Source organism: Equus caballus, chromosome 4 (assembly GCF_041296265.1).
Source record: "Equus caballus isolate H_3958 breed thoroughbred chromosome 4, TB-T2T, whole genome shotgun sequence".
NCBI classification, from domain to species: domain Eukaryota; kingdom Metazoa; phylum Chordata; class Mammalia; order Perissodactyla; family Equidae; genus Equus; species Equus caballus.
In genome coordinates this window covers 10,191,778-10,210,484 of record NC_091687.1, presented here as the reverse complement: position 1 = coordinate 10,210,484, position 18,707 = coordinate 10,191,778, and the positions used below count along the sequence as shown (strand labels likewise).

At 37.6% G+C, this 18,707-nt stretch overlaps 1 protein-coding gene across 10 annotated transcripts in view; it reads left to right on the top strand.

Annotated features, from left to right (window-relative positions):
• VPS41 (VPS41 subunit of HOPS complex) overlaps positions 1–18,707 on the top strand; it is a 178,661-nt gene that overhangs the window by 54,827 nt on the left and 105,127 nt on the right. For all 10 annotated transcript variants that reach the window (XM_023638941.2, XM_005609089.4, XM_023638942.2 and 7 more), the window contains one exon: positions 15,407–15,481. In XM_023638941.2, coding sequence (XP_023494709.1) covers positions 15,407–15,481 — 75 coding nt within the window. The remainder of the gene's footprint in view (positions 1–15,406; positions 15,482–18,707) is intronic.

Genomic DNA, 18,707 nt, shown 5'->3' with positions numbered 1-18,707 from the left:
GGCCCTGGTGAGGTGCTCACATCACTCTGCGGTCATCATGGAGTTGGGCTGTGTTTGGCTTACTCGAGCTGCTTCTCTTGATGAAGTTTGTCCTCACAGGGGTGGCGTAGCAGATGCTTAAAATTTGGACAGTCTAAGGGGTAGCCCTCTAAGACTTAATTTTGAAAAACAGCAATATGCTTATTATTCCTTTTCTAGTTATATGGTCTCAGGGGCGACGACCTCATTTCTGTTGCCTTAACTCTTAGAGAAAAAAATTTATTATATGCCCTAGGGCAGTGTTCTCTGGGAAAAAAAAGAAGAATTTTGTTTTCTGGAATTGTAGTGTTAGAACCCTGTAGGCTAGGAGTCTTGGGGGCATGGCCACCTGCAGAGGGCGCCATATTCACGGTGCCCACCTTTTAGCCGAACATGTCTGGGTGTTGAAACATCAGTGTTTGTTTCTATGCTACATTTTTATTTGAAATAATTTAGGCCAGTTGGGCTGTGTGTTGTGAGTTACCATAGGGACAGAAGAGCCTGCCCTGCGCCTGCTCTGCTGAGGCCTGGCTCCCTGGGCTGACAGCACTAACCGTGCCCAAAAAGGTCTTGTCTTTTCCTTAGACCAGGTACTGTATCTTTTGTAAGTCCTTTCTCTTTATCAGGGGAGTCTAGTAGGCCAGACAAGGTCAGGTATCTTTTTGAATCTAAATACTGTAGCCAGGAAAAAGCCAGTGTTTGCCAAGCTGCACAGACGAGGCTTTTCCAGGCCCCTGGTGGATATCATCCCTTCAGAAGGCCCTGTGCTCTCTTGCTCATCAGTCTTCACTTCCGTCTCTGTGATGCTTATCCTCCTTCATATCCCTCCATATCCCCCAGATTCTTCTCTCAGCTCGCTCTTTCCTTGCTCGTTCTTTTTATTGCCACCACCCTTGTTCAAGTCTTTACTGAATCTCACCTGGGTTATTGCAATGAAACCCCACTGATCTGCGCCTCATGTCCCTCCTGATCCATCCTTCACACAGCTGCCCAAGTCATCTTCCCGAAGGAGCACTGGGATTTGCTGCTCCCCCACTGAAAGCGCTCGCGCCTCCTTGATGCTGTGGAATAAAGCCGAGCTCCTCTCTGTGGCCCTCAGGGCTGCCGCTGTGTGGGCTACGGTATTCTCCCACACTGTGGGCTGCACCCTCTCTAGACTTTGTCCTTTGGCTTGTGCTGGAATGTACTTTCCTATCATTACCTTTGGAAATGCTCAGTGGCCCACCTTCTTTTTGACACCTTCCTTGATGGCCCCACATGAAAGTACGTATGTCACATTCAGTGATTGCTTCTTATTCCTTCAGCAGACATTCTGTAAGGATATGCATGGGATGTAAAGAATAACATGACACAGCCCCTGTTCTCAGGTCGAACCAGTCGTGGAGCTGGTCATATAAACAATGATCTGTAATATACTGTGTTAAATTGTCAAATAGAAGTGTTGCCAAGTGCTGGGATCCCAGACTCTGTGTACACAAACACCTTGAAGGCAGGCCTTGTCTGTCTATTTTTTTGTTTAATCCTCTTTATATCATGTAGAGTTTTTGTTAATATTAGTTGCTCTTTTGTTAAATGCACTTATTAGTAAGTTTTTCTTCTGTACTATTCTCTTTTGATACTGCAGTGGTTTTGCATTTCTCTAGTGACTGCTTTCCTTTTCTATCACTCTTTCCTTTGTATCTTTGATAAGCAAGGACAATATTTACTTAGTTTAAAAACAAATAGTTTTTATCATACTTCACACATTATATTTCACCATTTTGAAAACTCAATTGTATTTCTTTTCAGATCATTTATATATGGAACAAATTTTTATTCTTTTAACAATGTTTTCTAGTAAAACAGATGGTTTTACAATGGCATCACAACCCAGCACAGTGTCTGCTCACTGGCAGGTGCTCAGCAATTCTTCCAATACAGAAACTACAAAGAAACTTTGCTGGCTCCTTATGCTGTTGCTTAGACTGACTTATTTACAAGTTCCTATAAAAGTTTTGCTCACTCCCCTGCCACATTTAGTATTGTAGACAGCCATCCAAGGCATCACAGGTCGACTTCTCTAAGTATCTCCTCTGAACTGTTAAGCAGGTGGGGCGAATGAGCTCTGACTCCGATTCGCTCTTCATCCCTCTCTCTGCAGAGGACAGCTGCAGGTTTGTAGCATCCGCTGAAGGTCACTGTCTTAAACATGGACAGTGTTTCGGTGATTTGCAAGCCTCATAAGGACAAGGACCACATTTACCGTGTTCACCATGTGCACAGTCCCTGGCGTGCAAATAAATGAGGAAATGTGGACCAAAGCCCGGTTTTACCTTTTATTGAAGCGATGTTTCAGTCGGTGCCTAGCCTGTGAATAACTGTCTTTGGGTACGTGCTATGTGCGAGCCAGCCTCCTACCATTGTCCGCGGGATGTGGCAGGCACAGGCAGAAGATGAAGTTTAACAAAAAGAAAACAGCTCTAGGAATCAGCGGTATGCCAGCTTCTTAGGAGGCCATCCTCTGCAAATCCTCCCTGTGCTTTTAAAGGTTGTTAGGATTTAGAAAACGAACACCTACGTAGTAAGGCTTCCACAGGCTCAAGGCCGTTCCATGCCCCCTGCCTCTTGGAGGTTGTGCTATCCTGGTGGGTGCAGCAGTGAGGTGAATGCCTGAGCCTCTCACTGGTCTGCTGCGCGCAGGGGCTGTGGGTCTCAGGGGCTGGGCAGAGACAGCAGCCTGGGGTTGGAGGGGTCAGGTGAGGGTGCAAACGGTCCTTGTACGTTTATAGCATCCAAGTCACACACAATGTGCTCTTATGGGGGAGTGGTTAAAAGCTCTTGATTAGAGGATACTTTTAAACATTAAGGTATTTAGGAATGTTTTAATGAATAACAAAGACTGATTTATAAGCATTCTTATAAGTGCAGAAAATTTAAGCTCAAGGGTTAACTTAAAACAGTGATGACACAGTGAATAAACAAAATTACTTTATTTTCTTTCCAAGTAAGGGGACTCTTCGTTAAAACTTCTTTCCATTGTTTTCTTTCCTGGATGATTTTTATTTCTTTTCAATTATTTTCAAGATATTAGTTAGAGGCAAGGACATTCATTTTGTAATAGGGTAATTTCATTTTTTTGATCTTTAGAATGGAAGTTAAATTTAAGTGGCTAATTAGAGATACTTAAATTTATTTTTTTCTATCAAACAGTATTCTTGTGGACGTTCTAGATTACTTATTAAGGCTATCTGGAGATACTTGTAGACAGTGTTCTCTGTACCTTAAAGTAATCATTTTATATTTACTCACATTAGCCTTGCAGTATCAAGGGAAAGCTATGATAAGCCATAAAGCTCCTTGAGTAGCTATGGCTAGTTTGAAATCATTTTGAGGGGAATCATTTGTAGTTCAGTAGATTATGACATCTGGGGAGTCGTTTTGAGCTCCTGTATTAGGAATGCAACAGATATCACCTCAAGTAATAGACATGTAATTGTTTCCTGTTATTAAAATGGCACTGGTATGCTCAATATTTTAACATAGAAGTTATTCAAATAAATACTTTTCACTTGGAAATCAACTTTGCTTATATAAATAGGTTAGTACTTTTCTTTTAGAATATTCGAATTATTTTTTCAAGCTTCATTGAGGTTTAATTGACAAATAATGTTATGTAAGTTTAAGATATGCAGTGTAATGATTTGATACGTGTACGTATTTCGAAACATTTACCGCAATAAGATTAGTTAGCACATCTTCACCTCACATAATTATCATTTTGATGTTGTTATGGTGAGAACACTAAACCTCTGTTCTCATAGCAACTGTCAAGTATACGATACAGTATTATTAACTATAGTCACTATGCTATACTTCAGGTCCCCTGATCTTCCTCATCTTATAACTGAAAATTTGTACACTTTGATCAGTATCTCGCCATTTTCTTACCCCCGGTCCCTGCAACCACCATTTTACTCTGTTTCTAGAGTTGGATATTTTTAGATTCCCCATATAAGTGAGTCATACAGTATCTGTCTTTCTCTAATTTATTTCCCTTAGCATAATGCCCTCAAGGTCCATGTATGTTGTTGTAAATGGCAAGATTTCCTTCTTTTTATGGCTGTATAATATTCCATATATATACACCACATTTTTTTATCCATTTATCTGTCAGTGGATGCTTAGGTCTTTTCCCTTACTTGGCTGTTGTGAATAATGCTGCTGTGAACATGGGGGTGCAGATGTCTCTTTGAGATCCTGATTTCATTTCCTTTGAATATACGCCCAGAAGTGAGATTGCTGGATCATATGGTAGTTCTAATTTTAAGTTTTTGAAGAATCTTTATGCTGTTTTCCATAGTGGCTGAACCAATTTACACTTCCATCTAGGGTGCAACAGGGTTCCCTTTTCTCCATATCTTTGTCAGCGTTTGTTATCTCTTATCTTTTTGGTAATAGCCATCCTAACAGGTGCGAGGTGGTACCTCCTGGTGTGGTTTTGATTTGCATTTCCCTGATGACTAGTGATGTTGAGCACCTTTTCATGTACCTGTTAACCATCTGTATATCTTCTTTGGAGAAATGTCTATTCAAGTCCTATGCCCATTTTTAAATTGGATTGTTTGTTTTCTTGCTATTTTGAGTTGTATGAATTCCTTACATAGTTTAGATATTAACTCCTTGTCAGATATATGGTTTGCAGATACTTTCTCCCATTCTTTAGGCTGCCTTTTCATTTTGTTGATCGTTTCTTTTGCTGTGCAGAGGCTTTTTAGTTTGATGTAATCCCTGCTTGTTGAATTTTGGTTTTGTAACTTGTGCCTCTGGTGTCATATCCAAAAGACCATTGCCAAGACCCATGTCAAAGAGCCTTCCTCCTATGTTTTCTTCTAGGAGTTTTACAGTTTCAGATTTTACCTTTAATTCCTTAATCTATTTTGAGTTAATTTTTGCAAGTGGTGTAAGATAGAGGTCCAATTTCATTATTTTTACATGTGAATGTCCACCATTTATTAAGGAGACTATCCTTTCCCTTATGAGTATTTTTGGCTCCCTTGTCAAATACTACTAGACCATGTATGCATGAGTTTATTTCTGGGCTCTTGGTTCTGTTCCATTGGTCTATGTGTCTGTTTTTATGTCAGTACCTCACTGTTTTGAGTACTCTAGCCTTGTAATATAGTTTGAAATCAGGATATGTGATGCCTCCGGCTTTTTCTTTCTCAAGATTGCTTTGGCTATTTGTAGTCTTTTGTGGTTCCATACGAATTTTAGGAATGTCTTTTCTGTTTCTCTGAAAAGGAATATACTTTTAAAAGTGTAAATTTAGTAATAGATGATCCCTAGTTGTTTGTGGAATAAAGGATATTTCAGCCACATTGTCATGCAAAATTTTAAATGTAACTTGTCTGCAGCCATGCCACATTTCACCACTACCCCTTCTGTTTATTCAGAGTAGAAAAATAAATGATTTTGCAGCTTTTTAAATTTCCTGATTATTTCTCAAGTTGGAGTGAATTGCTGCTGATAACGAACGCATTTTCCCTCCATCTGCAGAAACAGCAGCTTCTGTTAAAAGCTGGATTATCACTTCAAGAACCTCAAATTAATGTAGTTATTAAATCTTAGAGAGGCAGGTTTGTCTTCAAAACCTCCTAAGAGGACACATTTCTTGTATATTCATTTTAACTACAAAATAGATTATAGTTGGGGAAATGATTGCCATGTTTAGACTGTCTGCCCTTCTTCAGCTATTGAAGCCTGATATTGAGTATTGAAAACTTTGGGTCCCAGAAGAGCAGGGTATGCTAGAAGTTGACTCTTTCCATTGAACTTCTTTTGAGGCTTTACCATTCTTTAAAAGTTTTCCTATTTTTAGGAAAATAACATGTTAACAAAATTCTGTTTCTGTTTTTGTCTACTTTGCTCTTAATTATTTGTCTTTTTACAGAGCGTTTATTTATTTATTTTAACCTGTTTTCTAGCTCAGAGCCTCAGGCTCTGAAAGACTGGGGTTCACGTTCTTTTGGCAGCTTTGAGCTCTTCTGTGCCAGCTGCTGGATTTTCTGCTCTCTAGGAGCTCAAGTTAAGTGCCAGGAGCAGGTCACAGAATGAGTTCTTATTCTGAAACAGGTGTGCTCTGATGGAAAGTCATGTTGGAACACTTCAGAGGGGTATCTTGTCCAGCAGAAAGGAGGTGAGGCGTCTTCTGAGAGGAGTGGGTGTTCATTATCTGCCCTTGGGGTGAAAACATTGTATAGCTTTACTGTTTAAATGAAGGTCATCATCTCTTCTCACTTTCAAGTAAAAAGTCAGCAAACTAGTTTGCTGGTGATTAATATGATATTTCTATTTACTCATGGTAACTGAAATGTCTAGTCTCTTAATTTTTGTCTGCGTCATTTTAAATTTAGTGTTGACTTTTGCACTATTTTGTTTTAATCCTTAATCCATTTTTCATTATATGTTTATTAATCATTGTTTTTATCTTTTTTGTTGTTGAAGATTTTTACATCTTCATTTATTTAACATTTATTATATATCCAGAATCTAATATTGCTTTGAAGTCAGACTAGGAGTATATTCTTCATCTTTTCTTGTAGGATTTTTTTCAATCTCTTCCCCTAGTATTTGTCATGCTTGTTTACTTGAGATTTAATGTTTTTGGTGTGGCTTTTTCCCCCCATTTTCTTAAGTATTCACCCAAACAATATGCAATGGGTTCATGTTTTCTTAGCCTTTTTTTGGAATTGGTGTGCTGGGTAAAAATGATGTATTTAGCTTTTGCCACAGGACCATAAATAACAGAAAAAGGCTTTATCATTTATTTATTCTTTTCTTCAACAGTGTTTATATGTGATAAGTTCAGCAATGGAGAATGTGCTTGTCACTGCTGAGGGAAGAGAAAGTTGGAAAGAAGCAGTGTTGAGCAGGGTCACAGAGTGACCTTGTCACAAAGTGGCGGAGTAAAGTAAGAATGAAAGAGTTCCCGTAGCGTCAGCCCCAGGAAGTTCTTGGTGGCCTTAGGGAGAGCAGTTACCAATGGAGGCTTGGGAACCAGCCAGTTGCTGTGGTGTTCGAGAGTGACTGGCTGGCGTTTTTACATCTTCCTCTCTTTTTACCGAGCCCACATTTTGAGACTTCCAAGAAAGCTTCACAGAAGTTCTCCAACTTCAAGATTACCTGTTGATAAATTTATTCCCCATCTTGAGTCAAAGGAAGGTTAAATGCGAACCTTGAGATGAAATCTTTAGAGCAACTGAGAAGGTTTGAGTTTATAGTTAAAGGTTAGGCCGTTCTGGCGATAGAGTAAGTCAGTGAGAAAGTAAATATTTCTTTTATTTAATTTTGTTTTGTAGATTTGTAGAAAACCCACCATTAGGTGTATTTTTCAGAGGCTTAATAAGTCCACATGGAGGTCTTGCTTACCTCAGGGTGCATCATCAGGGGAGAGTGAAATAAGCAGTAAAATGAGCTTTTCCCAAGTCTGAAAGAACAATTGTTGCTTCTCACACGTGTAATGCAGGGGCAGCCTGCTTGCTGACGGTGACCACAGAGCAGGATGCTGCAGAGGTGGTCGTGTGGGTGTTGGGATGGCTAACCGGTGAATCTCTGAGAGAACAAAGATGAGATCCCATCTCTGGTTCTTATTCATTCCACCCTGGTCCACGGGGATGCAGCATTTGTGAGGGAATCAATTATCCATTTGTTAGTCAGGGGAGCCTTACACATTATACATTAGCAGATTGATTTCTTAGGTTCACTGTTGGGGGACCAATAGCTGAAGGTGGGATGATGAGGAGTGTCAGGGGAAAAGGAGTTGCCACAAAGAACACCATTAAAAGCAGCTTTCGAAATGACTGTGAATTTATTCCTAATTGAAGAGCTGACATAATCCATACTAAGTGTATTTATTTCAAGCGTTTTACATTAGGTCATTGATTATCACATGAGGTGTACATGTTGGTAATTTTGCCTTTTCTTTAAATTTAAGAACTTGAGGCCACCTGTGGTGGACTTGGACTTAGAAGGTATGTGCTGGTCCTCGCCCCCTCCTGTTTACTCGTGCTTCTTTTTTTGTTCCATTAAGGAAATATTTTTGTATGTTCTATAGTGTCGGCTTGACATTATTGATTTTTGAACAAACTCACTTATATTTGTCTGGAATTCCAAACATGTCTCCATTAGGAATAAAATTGTAGCTAATGGAAAATACAGCTGAGGCCATTTTTCTCTGGTTCCTTACCCTTATCTACATCTACTCCAGTTTCCCATCTTTGCAAACACACTCCCTCAATTATATGTCTGAAACAGGCAATTGGAAAAATCAGTCTTGAAGAAAGACAGAATCTTGCACTCCGGTTTCTCTCCTGTACCCTTTCTCTTTTTCCCATTTTTTCTTGTTGTTGTTTGTTTCTAGTAAATAGAAGGATAGTTACATGAAAGGCATTTGTCCCTATTTCTGAGAGGAAGGATTTTTACCTTTGACAGCTGTAATATTGAAATCCTGTTATTTATTAAATGTTACAGAACTATTATAGAAACTGATATGCATAATGATGATAACTCAATTATCACTCAAGATAAAAATATGTGCTGCGGGTCCCCAGAATGATGGCTGTAACAATCAAGATTAACTTCGGTTTCTCTTTGTTTTAAGACTAATGAATTTGCTACATAATCATGTAAATAATATTTATCTTTTGATTATAAACAAAATAAATATCTGTTGAAGAAAATTAGCAAACCTAAAAAGGGACAACCTAAACAATAATAATATCTCAGCACCCAGATATAACCAATGCTGATATATTGGAGTATGTACTTCCAGTATGTATATTATGCACAAATACCTGTAAATATGGTAGTATTTATAAAGACCAGATTGTACTTACCCACAGCTACCAAGTGAGATTTGAGGGCGTCGTCCTCCAGACTGCCAAGCCGACTGAAGACTTCTGACACCAACTACAAGTTCTGGGGGTTCCCAAATCCACCCTCATGTTTGATAACTAGCTAAATGACTTGCAGAACTCACTGAATGCTGTTATACTCACAATTATGGTTTATTACAGGGAATACATACTAGTCAAAAACTCAGCCAGTGGAAGAGACACATAGGACAGAGCCTGAGATGGTAGTAAAAGTGAAGCCTCCATAGTTCTCTGAACGTTTTATCCTCCTGGCATAGATGGTCAACCAGGGAAGCCCCCTTGGTGTTCAGGGTTCTTACTGGGGCTCTAGTACATAGGCATGATTGCTTGCTTGATGGGTTGTCCGCATGGTTGATCTCAGCTTCCAGGTTGACTGATACCCGGTGACCCAGAGCTCCTACTGTAAACCACAGCATTGGTCTTTCTGGCATGGCCAGCCCCCACCATAACACTGTCAAGTGATGGGCCCCGCCTTTAACAAAGACATACCTGTCAGGTGTGCAGGTGTGACGTAGATTACCTCCCAGAAGCCCAGGGCAAAGCTCAGACCTTTCTTTAGGCAAGGCCAAATTCTTTTCTACATAATACTTTTTTTTTTTTTAACTTAATTTGTTTTTTGTTTATGCTCTTAATTTTTATCATTTAGATTCCTTGCTTTTACAAATTTAGATAATTTCCATTTCTCAGTTTCTTTACAAAAGAAACCTGCTGTGAAAAGCATCTTTGCAAAATAGTCTTCTTACTTCTCCTCGGGAATAAGAGGCAATGCATATTTTAAAGAATTTTGATACGTTTTGGCAAATGATCCTTCGGAAAGTTTCTCCCAATGTGAATTCCTACCAGCAGTGTAAGAGGAGTGTCTATTTTGTGCTTTTGCCCAAACTCAGTTCTTAAAAAAATATTTTCTGATTCCGTAGGCAAAAATATCTCATCGTTTTGGTTTTTGTGTTTTTGTTATTACTGAGGTTGACTCTTGTTCTTATTTGTCTACAATTTGTTCTATTTCTTTAGTGAGTTGACTTTTTATTTGGTTTGATTTACGCGAGTAAAAGAATCCAAGTTTCTTCAAAAACTAAAGAAAATTTAAAAATGTACAATAAGCTGCAAAGTTGTTTGCAGTGCACATGACAAGGGGTAAATATCCCTTATCTATAATAACCGCTCATGATTCCATTTTTAAATTTTGGAGACTCCAATAGCGAAACAGTCTCTTCCTCTGGATTCATGCTTAGAACTTAAAGATTTTAGTTTTTACTGATGTATTTACTAACTTTTCTCTTGAATTCTATTTGAAGTGACCCAAGAAATAGAAAATATTTGTATTCTCACCTTAAAATAGGTAAGGGAAGGAGGTAGTAATGAGTATGTGCTAAATACCTCATCTTCCAAATGAGTCAGTTAATGCAAGTGTGTTGATTTCATGGGAGATGTAATTCATATATAACTTAATAATTTAAAGATAATCGCTATGATAAAAATAGAATGAGCAACATCTAAATCCTTCCTAGATAGACAAGAGAAACAATTTGAGTAATATGGCAAAAGAATAATAATGAAATGGGGAAATATAATTCTAAAAAGTATAAAATAATGTAGCAATTAAGATAACACTAAATGGGCTAGGTATTCTGTTACTAAAAGAAAAACAGCTGCAGTTTTGAAGAATACATATCCCACAAGATGATAGGAGTACAAAATACAGATGTGAGCAAAAATATACTATAAAAAGCCAAACGAAAATTAAGCACATTGACAATAAAAATGTGAGAAAAAGTAGAGTTTAAGGCAAAAGAGCATTACCCAGTAGAAGGCCTGTTATACTGATTATATTTAGGAGTCAAAAGGAAAATATAACTGTTGTACCCTTTGATGTGTCAAATTGTAGGGCATCTAATATCCAGACCAAAGTTTATTTGAAATTCAGGGGGAAATGGACAAAATTACAATTGTAGTGGGAAGTTTTTGAAACATATTCCTATCCGTCTTTGCTAGATCGTGAAGAAAAAAGTAAATGAGGCTGTGTTGAAATTAAATAGTATAAATAATGTGATTGAAAAAATATATTTTGAACCTCAAAATAGAGAATATAAATTATTTTGAAATTATATCTTAGGTTTCAAAGAGAAATCAGTAAATTTCTAAAAATGGACATTATAGAAATCACATTCTCTGAACTCCATTGTAGTCACACTAGAGTTTACTAATAACTAAATAAATAAGCAAATAACACTGTCACCATCCTTAGAAATGAAACAAAACAAAATGGTACTTTTCTCAAAGAGGAAATAATTATTGAATTACACATTATTTTCTGATCTCTGGTTTGTGGCCAATAATATACTCAAACGAAAGTGCAAGACGCTTTATTATTTTATGATTAACAAATGAGCAGTTACATGGGGCCGGCTCCGTGGCCAAGTGGTTAAGTTCGCATGCTCCACTGTGGCAGCCCAGGGTTCGGATCTTGCGCGCGGACATGGCACCACTCACCAGGCCACGTTGAGGCGGCATGCCACATCCCACAACTAGAAGGACGTACAACTAAGATATACAGCTGTGTAGAGGGGGGTTTTGGGGAGATAAAGCAGAAAAAAAAAAAAAAGATTGGCAACAGTTGTTAGCCCAGGTGCCAATCTTTGAAGAAAAAAAGAAAAAATGAGCAGTTATAGCCAACAAGCAATATATTAATGTGAGGAAATTAGATTAAGGTCAACAAAATTATTCTCAGGCAAAAAAGGAAAAAATTAATATTGAATAAGAATAGAAATTAATAAATTAGAATACATTGAAAATACATGAAATTGATTAAAGTCTTGCTTCTATAAAAATACCAGTACAGCTGATAAACATCTGATAAGGAAGATCAAAGAAAAAAAGGAAATAAAATATTTGTATACCTGTAAGATACTGCTATATATATATTTCCATATTTGCAAATAGGAAATAGGAAAATTAATGGTACCTACCTCGTAGAATTGCTGTGAGGATTGAATGATATAATATGTATAAAACTCTTAGAATAGAGCCTGATGCATAATAAGCATATAGTAAATGTTAACTTAGTAGTAGTACTACTGACTATTAGTAATAGTATTAATATTATTAGTAGTATTAAAATATTAAATGAACAAAAAGTAAAATACAAAATACTTTCATCACTAAGAATTTGAAATGCACTATTGTCTGAGAAAGTATAAATGACTAGAATAGAACTGGAACATTTGAGTAGCTTGACAGTCATGGGAGAAAACACAATCTAATAAATAACCCATTGAAAGTATTGATCCCAGACATTTTCATGCACAAGTTCTTTTTAATTCCATTTAAAAATTTTTAATGTTTTTACTGTGAAATGTAACTTTAAAAATTACCTAAAATGTGCAGTGAAACAAATAGTTACAAAACAAGTAATCATGTCACTACCATTGTCAAGAATATACCACATGACCCCCCTCCCCCACAGTTCCCTTAAAGGGACCCACTGTACTGACCTTTGTAGTAATAAGTGCTTTTCTTTTCTTTTTCATTTAATGCCCTCTATGTGTACCTGCTGTACACTACAGTATTATTTTGCCTATTTTTCTATGTTGTATAAGTGGAATTGTATCTTACATATTAGGAATAAGAAAAGGATGCTCGCTGTCGTTGCTATCCCAGAATAAAACAAAGTGCAAGACCACTAAGGGGAAAAGGGAAAAATTTAGGGGCATTAAAGAAGGCCCAATAAGTGGAGAAATGCCCCATAAAGGGTTAGAAGAATCAGTGTTATAAAGAGGTCAAAGGAAAAGCTCCCAACATCTCACCATTAAATGAGATTGAGGAGTTTTTCTCCTAGTAAGCTAAGAGTTTTTACCATGAATGGGTGTTAAGTTTCATCAGATATTTTTTGCATCTACTGAGATGATCTTATGGTTTTCCTCTTTATTTTATTAATGCAGAAAATTATAATATATTGATTAATTTCCCTACCTTAAACCAGCCTCGTATTTCTGGAATAAACTTGGCTTTTCTATATATGCTGACTTTATTAATATTTTCCTTAGGATTTTTCCATTTCTGTTCATGAGATTTATTTGTACTTTTCTTTGTCTTAACATCCTTGTTGAGTTTTGTTATTGTAAGGTTATGCTGGCCTGGTAAATGAGTTGGGGAGCATTTTCTTTTTATTCTGTTCTCTGGAAGAATTTGTGTATGATTGGAATTTTTTATTCTTTGAACTGCCTCTCATGAAGTTAATATTCTAGTGAGTGAGCTTGACAGGAAATAAGATAAATAAGTAAAATACATAGTAAGATAGATGGTGGTAAGTGCTAAGGAGGAAGAAAATTCGGCAGTGAAGGAGTTATAAAATGTGTAGGTGAAATGTTGAAATTTTAGATTAGGAGCCAGAGAGTGTCACTGAGAAGATGACTGCCAGTGGAGAGCTGGCGGAAGAGCATTCCAGGCTCCGGGCAACACGTGCAAAGATGCAGGCAGGAGAAACAGCAAGAAGGTCCCAGAACAGATTACACAAGTTTTGACGTGTATGTGGGAAGAAAATACACTTCTTATTGCAAGTTGTCGTAAGGAAGGCTCTTGTAAAGGAGGGTCGCATTCAGCATTGGGGCTGTTTTGTAGGCCTCAAACAGCACTGCCGATAGAACTTTCTGCAGTGATGAAAACGTTCTGTGCTCCGTGTGCTTTCTAATGCAGTAGCTGCTGGTCACATGTGGCTGGTGAACACTTGGCATGTGTCAGCGCAACCAAGGAACTGAATTTTTAATTTTGTTTAATTTTAGCTAATTTAGCTTTGCATATAAATGGTCACATGTGGATAGTATCATATTGGACAGGCTGGGAAACCTTGGCATTGATCAGGCTACATATGCCTATTAAATTGTAACTTGAGGTAGATTATAATCAAATGCCAATTAAATTACAATCCCCAGAAGTATGTGGGGTTTATATTTGGCAAGAGTAAAATGGGTGTTAAAATGTTTGGTGAACAAAAGATCAGCATAAGGAAAGTGTTAACAGAAGATATTCAGTGAGGAAAGCATTTACCCGTAGAATGTCGAAGCTGAGCGTTCGGACATCTCAGGCGGAAGTCCAGATACAATGGCTTCAGTGCTTTCCCAGCGCAGCTTCTGTTTTGCTCTTGCACATCCTCACCGCCCCTCACAATATTCCCTTGCAGGACGCCTCTCCACTGCGCTCCAGCTCGGAGCCCTGGCTCTGCTCTTTCTCTGTTGCGATTCTCATCCACGGGCTACTTTTCATTCTCCTATCAAATGGATCAAACGTCTACCTTCCTTTCCTCTGTTCACATTCTGGGAACTTTAAGGAAGTAGCTTGGTTTTCATGGACTGCATTTCAGGAATGTTGTTTGTGTGGTGAGCAGGATGAGAAAGGATTCTGTGGCCAGCTGTGGCAACCTGGAGCACAGGACTCAGTCTCAGCAGCATCAGTCAGTGGGTGGCCTTTCCGAGACCTGGGAATCTTGGTCTGCCCTGACCTCTGCTTACCAGCTCTGAGATGTTTTCCATTGAGGAAGGACCCAGCATTCAGTTTTGTGTATTTCCATTTATTCTTATCAACAAGCCAAACTGTTTTAAGGAAAAAACTAATTTGCAAGCTCATGTCGTAATTGATGAAGGCTTACTTTTCATGGTTACCTTGTCCCTGTCATGCTTTGTGTAAGATGGTTGGAAACTGTCATTATTTAAGAAGAAATAAAAAAGAAGAGTTTACCATTTTTTAATGTTATCAACATTCACTGATTTTGACTTCTATTAGAAAATCCACCTGTATCAATATTTCAGGAAGTAAATAGTTGGCTACATAGAGAACTGGAAAGCTGTGAAAAATATTGAAAATATAGTTGTATATTTACTCTTTGAAAAATAAATCCAAAGTAGAAAGCCTGAGTTCGTCTTCACAGATTTTTAAATTTGAGATTGTTCCAAAAACTGGGGGATAAAGTTAGTCAATATCAGTAGACTTTGTAGATTCCCCCGAGAAAGTACTAAGCGTAAAATATAAATTAAAACTTGATTTAGTAATTTATGAGAGAAGAACAAATAGATTGGCTGGTGAACCAAACTATTCAACTAAAATTTTTATTTACATCCTGAGTTTTATTTTTTCTTTTGTTTATTTTGTTCTTCTAATGGATTTTGGATTTGATAGAAATTTAGGAGTGTGGAGTAAATAGAGCAGAACAAAAAGGCATGTAACACGTAAGAAAAATAACATTTTAGCTGGGACTTCATGTATCTGAAAAAGATAATTTGGGGAAATCTCAGGTTCCTGGGCTTATTATAGGTCTGGAAACAAAGCTATGTTTTACTATTGTCATTTGCAAAAACAAAATATGTCTTAGACTCATGCATCTAAGCTAATAGACAGCTTGTATCAGTTAAATTTTACAAACAGCCAAGGCATTTGATTGTTGATATATATTTTCCTAAAGTTTTCCTTTTTTTTTTTTTTAATAGAGTCCTGTGAAGATAAATCAGATTAGCCTGGATGAAAGTGGAGAACACATGGGCGTCTGTTCAGAGGATGGCAAGGTATGGTGCCGATGTGCTCACGTGGAAAGTGCTACTCCGGCACTAAGGGCTGATTTTACTCAGCTGCAGGTGCTCAGAAAAGCACTCTGCTTGCGGTGTACCTGCATTAGGAGACCCTTGATCATTCTTTTTGGGTATTGGACTTGCTTCCGATTGCTCATAATTAAAGGAAAATATATTTTGCACAAATGTGCCTTAGGAAAAGTAATTACAAGAATGTCAATAGTGTAACTAGTATTAAGCTGATTAACAGCTGTGGCAGGGGGACATGTCACCTTAATCATTACTGCTGTGCCACTTATACTTCAGTGACTAGTCTGCAGTTCCTGCAAGACAGTAGTTTAATGCCTTTCTGCCATAAATCCACAAAATTGGATTTTGTGGGCATGATTTCTGTGGGCTGGTGGTTTTCATTTTCACACACAAGTTATGAATGTTTCTCTTGAATTATAGAATCTTTTGATAAGCAATCATAGTTTATCAGAAGAATAAAGTGTCTTACAATGGGCACATTAAATAAATGTAAAATCAATATATGTACAGTTTTCTAAAAACCTGGCACCACTTCCCCGACCACGGACATCCATCATTTGTGCAGTGTATAACGAACAGTTATCAGGGCTTCTTGCCGATGTTGAGCTGTGACATTTAGTGGTTGTGGTGATTGATTTTCCACTTATAAGAATGTCTTTTTTGTTTTTCAGTCGATGAAAGTCTTATCTAATGTTGGTTTGCAATGATAAAATTCTAATGCACAGTGTGTTTAAGCTACTTTACTAAAATAACAGTTTAAGAAGAGAGTGCATTAAGAATCATTGCAGAGCCTTACATATTCCTGACTGAACAGAGCAGATTTCCTAATCCAATTTTATTTTTTTTACATGATCTAAATTCAATGGGCCATTAGGACGAGTAAATTAAAAACAATGTATTCAGTGTAAAAGATTTATACCCATTTAATCTGTTAACAAAAGAAAAATGAAGTCCTCTTGACATAGAAGAGCGCATTTTATGTATCTAAGCATACTGTTGCCCGGAGAGTCTTTTGAAACAGTAATTGGAACACTCGTGCTCTTCAAAAAGCACTGTCGCATTTCACAGTACTTTCTGAAATTCTGAGATGAAGCAGACTGTCAAAGAGAGGTGAGGGAGGAGTTGCGATGTGCAGAAATCAGAAGAATTATCCAAACTGTTGAGACAGTTTTGTGTTCATGTATTTGTAAAGAAAGATCTCCTTTCTTTTGTTTTCTTTAAGACGAGGAATTTCTTACGGGCCGATACCAATTTAATTGAACTAATTTGTTAAAAGAGAATATTCATTTTTTGAGCTGGAAAAGAATTTTTACTAGGCTACTTTTTCTAGAAATTTTCAGAGCTTTAAATGTTGAAGACTTATCATTTGATGTGGCAAAGTGGCATATTTTAACTACTATGTCTGGTGGATGGATAACGAGACGCCCCTCGGATATCTCCTGGTACACTTCTTGGCAAATACCTGGTTTTTCCTATTTTAGCCAGGTTTATAACTGCCATATTTTGGTGTAGACCTGTGGTACACTTTTAAGAATGGTTTTCTCATATGTTTTATTAACATTGATAGAATAGAAAATAGATCTTTCAGTGCCCATATTTGTGTAAGCTAGTCCTTAACCCTGGGTTAGTCACTAGTAGGAAAAGTGAGTAGCTAGTATAGAATGATCTGGTAAAGTGGTTAGTGATGTAAAAACATAAAGATTATTACAGAGATAGACTCCAGATATCTAGATTGAATGCATCTTTAAATGGCTGTTGTGATTTTTCTTTCTTTAGTGTATGAAGAAGATGCCTAGGTAAATAATTATTTATCTTCTAAATAGAAGATAAACATAAATAGGGATAACTTTTGATATTTGTATTCAGTTTTAAAGCCAAAATCCTAACAGTCTTTAAAAATTTACTCTGTTTATTCAGCTGGTGCTCATTTCTAGTCTTTTTCTCCATAGTTTCTCTATGCTTGAGTTCTGAATTTTGAGATATACTCTGTGTGTGTGTGTGTGTATGTGTAGTTTCAGTTTACTGGCATACATTTTTAGGTAACTTTCAGGATAAATATGTACAAGTTTTATTTTCTGATCTCTTGTACATGTTGCCTTCACACATAAACTAGAATCTGTTTAGTATAGAATTCTGTATGGAAATATTGTCTCTCAACACGTTGGAGATGTTGTTCCCTTTTGTCTCCCCTTGATTTTTGTAGACATGTCTGAGGCCAGCCTGCATTTGTTCTTTCGCAAAATCTTTTTAATTTTTTTTTTGTCCTGCCTTGGAGCTTAGACTAGTCATAATCCCAACAACAATAACAACAACAATAAGCGGCCCTTGTAACTCAGTTTGCTAAGTTATGTCTCGTTCGGGTCTGCTTTCATTAATTTTGTCTGGAACACAGTAAGTCCTGTTGATCCATATACAGAAGTATTGTTTTCGTTTCAGGAAAGTTTACTTCACTTATGATTTTGATTATTGCTTCAGTTCCATTTGTTTTCATTTCTTCAAAGAAACTCAGTAATACTTAGGCTGGAGGCAGCATGGCGCAGAGGCGGAGAGCATAGCTGTGTGTTCCACCTGCCTGGGCGACGTCCCCACACCCCTGTATTAGGTGGGGGGCATTGTTGGCTCTCCCAGTGCCTCTGTGTCCTCAGCTGGGCAGTGGGCACAGGGAGAAGGCTGCAGTGCCACGTGTACAGCCAGCTCTCAGTATATATTAACTGTCTGGCCTCTTCCCCTCCACGTCATTGGACCTAAACTTTTCAAGCTAAGTGTGTGAATGGAGAAGCACTGGTCACTCGTCCTCTCCTTTCGAAAATACATCAGCTGTAAGAGAAATTGGTCATGTTGTGAGATACACACACACTCTCCACACGTGAGCTTTGCGTCCTCATTGTTTTTATCCTCTCATTTCTTTGTAGTCAGGGAGAGTTTCTCTGCTTGTTTGTTCCCTTTGCTGATTCCCTTCTCTTCCGATGTCAGTTTAGCTTTGTGGAATAGTTTTATTCCATTTTGCATTTTTAATTTTCCTGAAATCTCTCTCTCCCAGCTCTATTTTCAAATCAGCCTCATATATTTAAATTAAAAAAAATGCAGCTTCTTCTGTGTCTTAGGGTGTCAGGCAGTGTGATCTAGTGGTTAGGAGGGGGTCATCCTGCCAGGATTTAGCTGTGGGATGTCAGGTAAGTGGTAAGTTATTCAT